At 32.7% G+C, this 3,464-nt stretch overlaps 1 protein-coding gene across 1 annotated transcript; it reads right to left on the minus strand.

The window, feature by feature from the left end:
• Positions 1 to 1,349: 1,349 nt before the first annotated feature.
• Positions 1,350 to 2,230, minus strand: LOC122588925 (ethylene-responsive transcription factor ERF011-like). The gene has a single exon (XM_043761143.1). It carries the CDS (start codon positions 2,069 to 2,071, stop codon positions 1,628 to 1,630), a length of 444 nt encoding a protein of 147 aa, XP_043617078.1. The 5' UTR covers positions 2,072 to 2,230; the 3' UTR covers positions 1,350 to 1,627.
• Positions 2,231 to 3,464: the final 1,234 nt, after the last annotated feature.

Below are 3,464 nucleotides of genomic sequence, written 5' to 3' on the forward strand. Positions count from 1 at the left end.
TATTTCTTGAGACTAAACATGGGTCCATATTTGTTCAGACTACTTTAAGAGATTGTATCACTTATCTAATACCTATGGTGTACATAACTTAACCGCTATCTATATCTATTATCTATAACGAGCATGGTATTTGCGTAACGCACCGGCGGTGGTGGAGAAGACAATTTAGTGGTGTTGGTGATGGTACTATTGATGATGGTGGCGATGTTAAGTGGTGTGGATTAATGTAATTGTGATAGTATAAAATTTTAAAATATAAGAGCTTAAACTGTTAATTATTAAAATAAAGGTTTATAGTATAAATTATAATTATTTAAGGGAAAAACATAAAAAGTCAAGGATAATACTGGTAATTCAAAGGTAGAATTACCTAAAATAAAAAAAGTAATTTCTTTTATAAGGGATTAAAGATAAAGATATCTATAATACCCATACTTGTCAAACTCGTAAGAGTCACGAGTCGACTCGTACGAGTCGAGTCAAAATCAAGTGAAAACGAGGCAAATAGGTGGATGACTCGTTTTTGCTTCTGACTCGTAGCATGACTCGCGTTTTGTTTGCGAGTCGGTCTGAGTCGTGTTTCGAGTCACGAGTCACAAAATAATTTTTTATTTTTTAAAATTTTTTTAAAGACATAATATGCTTTTAAATCTGGTTTTATTTCAATAATGTTTATTATATTTAGCGTAATATATCAATACAATACTATATTTCAACGATAAAAACTTATATATAATTATAAACTTATATATTATTAAATATCCTGACTCTTACGATACGAGTCACGTTTCGATTCACGAGTCAAAAAATCAAATATTGAGTCGAGTCAAAAATACCGAGTCGATAACTATGATAATACCTTTATAAAAGAGAACTCATTTTTAATAATTAAATAACAAATTGAATTAGTTAAGGAATAATGATAGATATGTCTAATAAATATGTTTAAAAGTAAGATATATTCACCTAATATGTATATAATTATTTTAATGAAATAATTTTCTACATAAATTTTTTAATCCTTAAAATAACTACACTACTTCCTTTAATATCAACTATTTTTTTTACATTCACAACCATTGATGCCCTACCACACGTCGTCGTCACCACCCCACCCCGCGCCACTATCACCATCGCTGCCGTATTTCGCTGCCGTATTACGCGGGGATATCACTATTTTACGGATGTTTTAAAGCTTTTTCACCGGTCGTCTCAAGAAATTTACTTGAAAATTAAATTTTAAAACATGAATCTTTCTTAAAGTTTCTGCCGCCTTACCACTAAACCTACTCAGATACTTGGAAAAAAAATAAAATCTCCAACAGAAAAGAAAAGATAGAAACAAGAAGAACGACAAGAATGATCTATGTACATAATTTATCCTTGTAAACATCAAAACTTGTTTCATCTGTTTCCAAGATATAGAAATAGATAATACATAAAAAGAGAATAATTAAAAATGAAAATATATTAAAATATTCATACATTTCTAATTTCTTCTTCCCCCAAAATCCATCATCCATTCATAACACTGACACCATCGATAACCCGATTAAATCGTATACATCTGAGTCAAAAGATTTATCGTATTTCGATACAAAACACCCACCCCCATGATTACCCTCACTCACCAGCAATCCCCATCCGGGTCTTCGGGTTCGGGTTTCTTATTCAAATCGGGTTTCTCCTGAAACCAACAAGCCTTCAATTCATTGGCTGCACCACTGGTTTCTGCATCAACTCTAGATCCAACTTCAATGGCTTTTTTCCTAATACTGGCAGCAGACAACTCATCCAAACTCTCACAATCCGACCCCAACAATTCCGGAAAATTAACTCGGGCTGATGGGCCACGTAGATAATACAGAGCCGTGTCGTACGCACGTGCGGCGGCAACTGGTGTAACGTACGAACCCAACCAAATCCTAGACCGTTTGTTTGGTTCCCTGATTTCGGCTACCCATTTTCCCCATTTTCTCATACGTATTCCTCTATAAGGGTGTCTTTGATTATTTTTATTATTATCGTTATTTTTTCTTTTTATTCCTGATGAACATTTGCAAGTTTCCATTGGTTTTTTTATTTTTGTAGTTTTGGTACCGAAATAAAAGGAGAGATTTGATTAAATAGGATAAGAGGAATTTAAAAGCACCGACACCTTTTTGGGACTTTGGGTGGGGATGTCTTTGTGTGTGTGTGTTTATATATATATGTATATGTATATATTTGTACAGGTTGGAGTGGAGTGTGTGTGTGTATTAAAAATAATGAAGGAAAAAAATAAATTGGCCGCCACGAAGAGAGAGAGGGAGAGGCGAGAGTTTGTGTGGGGAAGTGTGTGTGGGGGAATTCTTTAATTCGAAAATGTTGGGGTCTACTGACAGATGAGAAAGAGGGAAGGGTGTGTGTTGCTAGGGATGGACTAAAGTTATTTGTATTTAAAATCGGAACAATGATTTTAGGATGGAGATTTTTTTAAGTTTTGAACTTTATGGATAAAATTGAGTACATTTTGATTTTGGAATTAAAATTAAAACTCAACATTTAAATATAAGTTTTTAATTTTAATTTTTAATTTTAATCCAATGGTCAAGATACCAACTTTATCAATAAAGTTAGATTTTAACTCTAAATTAAAGATTTTTATCCATGATTTTAAGCTCTACATTGTGGGGTGAGAATTTGTTAATTTCTTAAAGAGTAGTGAATATAGCACCCATACCAAGTTGTTATATAATGTACTTGAAAATGTTACAACTAACTTTGAGGTTTTTCGCGGGTTATCTCACCTCAAAAGTTTTATTTTATAAAATGATATAAGTTTTAATCAACTTTTAACAATAGGAAGAAAAAAAATTAGTGTGAAACTAAATGTTTCATTGGTCAAATGTGGTGTGAAAAAAAAAATAATTGATGTAGAGATGACATAAAAAACTAAAGTCTATTTTCAGTTATAGTGTATAATGCATTTTCGTTAAGAGTATCATATGATAATTCTATAACTAATTTAAAAACATCATACTTATTATTGAAAATTACCCATTTTTAATACTAAGAATACTCGTATTGTTATTTTTATGTATTTACATCCTATATCCCTTGTATATATTCTAAATTAATTACATTACCATTCGTTATATCAATTACTTACAACACTGAGAGAGGGGGGGGGGGAGTGGTTACCATTCTTCCCCCACCACTAACCACTAAAATCCCTCCCCTCTGAGAGCCTCGACCACCACCAACAGTTGTTGCCGTCAACATACGGTTGTCGTCGTTAACGTCTGCAGATACCCTTTATAAACTAATAGTATTTGAAAGTTTAATATACATAATAAATTTTGTAAATGGATTTGCATATAATAAACATTAGAGTATAACGACCATGGTACTCGTGCAATGCGGTGACGATGGTGGTGTGAGTGATGTGGTCGTATCGACGTGTGGTGACGCAGCGACAACAG

This window comes from Erigeron canadensis, chromosome 2 (assembly GCF_010389155.1).
Source record: "Erigeron canadensis isolate Cc75 chromosome 2, C_canadensis_v1, whole genome shotgun sequence".
Classification (NCBI taxonomy): domain Eukaryota; kingdom Viridiplantae; phylum Streptophyta; class Magnoliopsida; order Asterales; family Asteraceae; genus Erigeron; species Erigeron canadensis.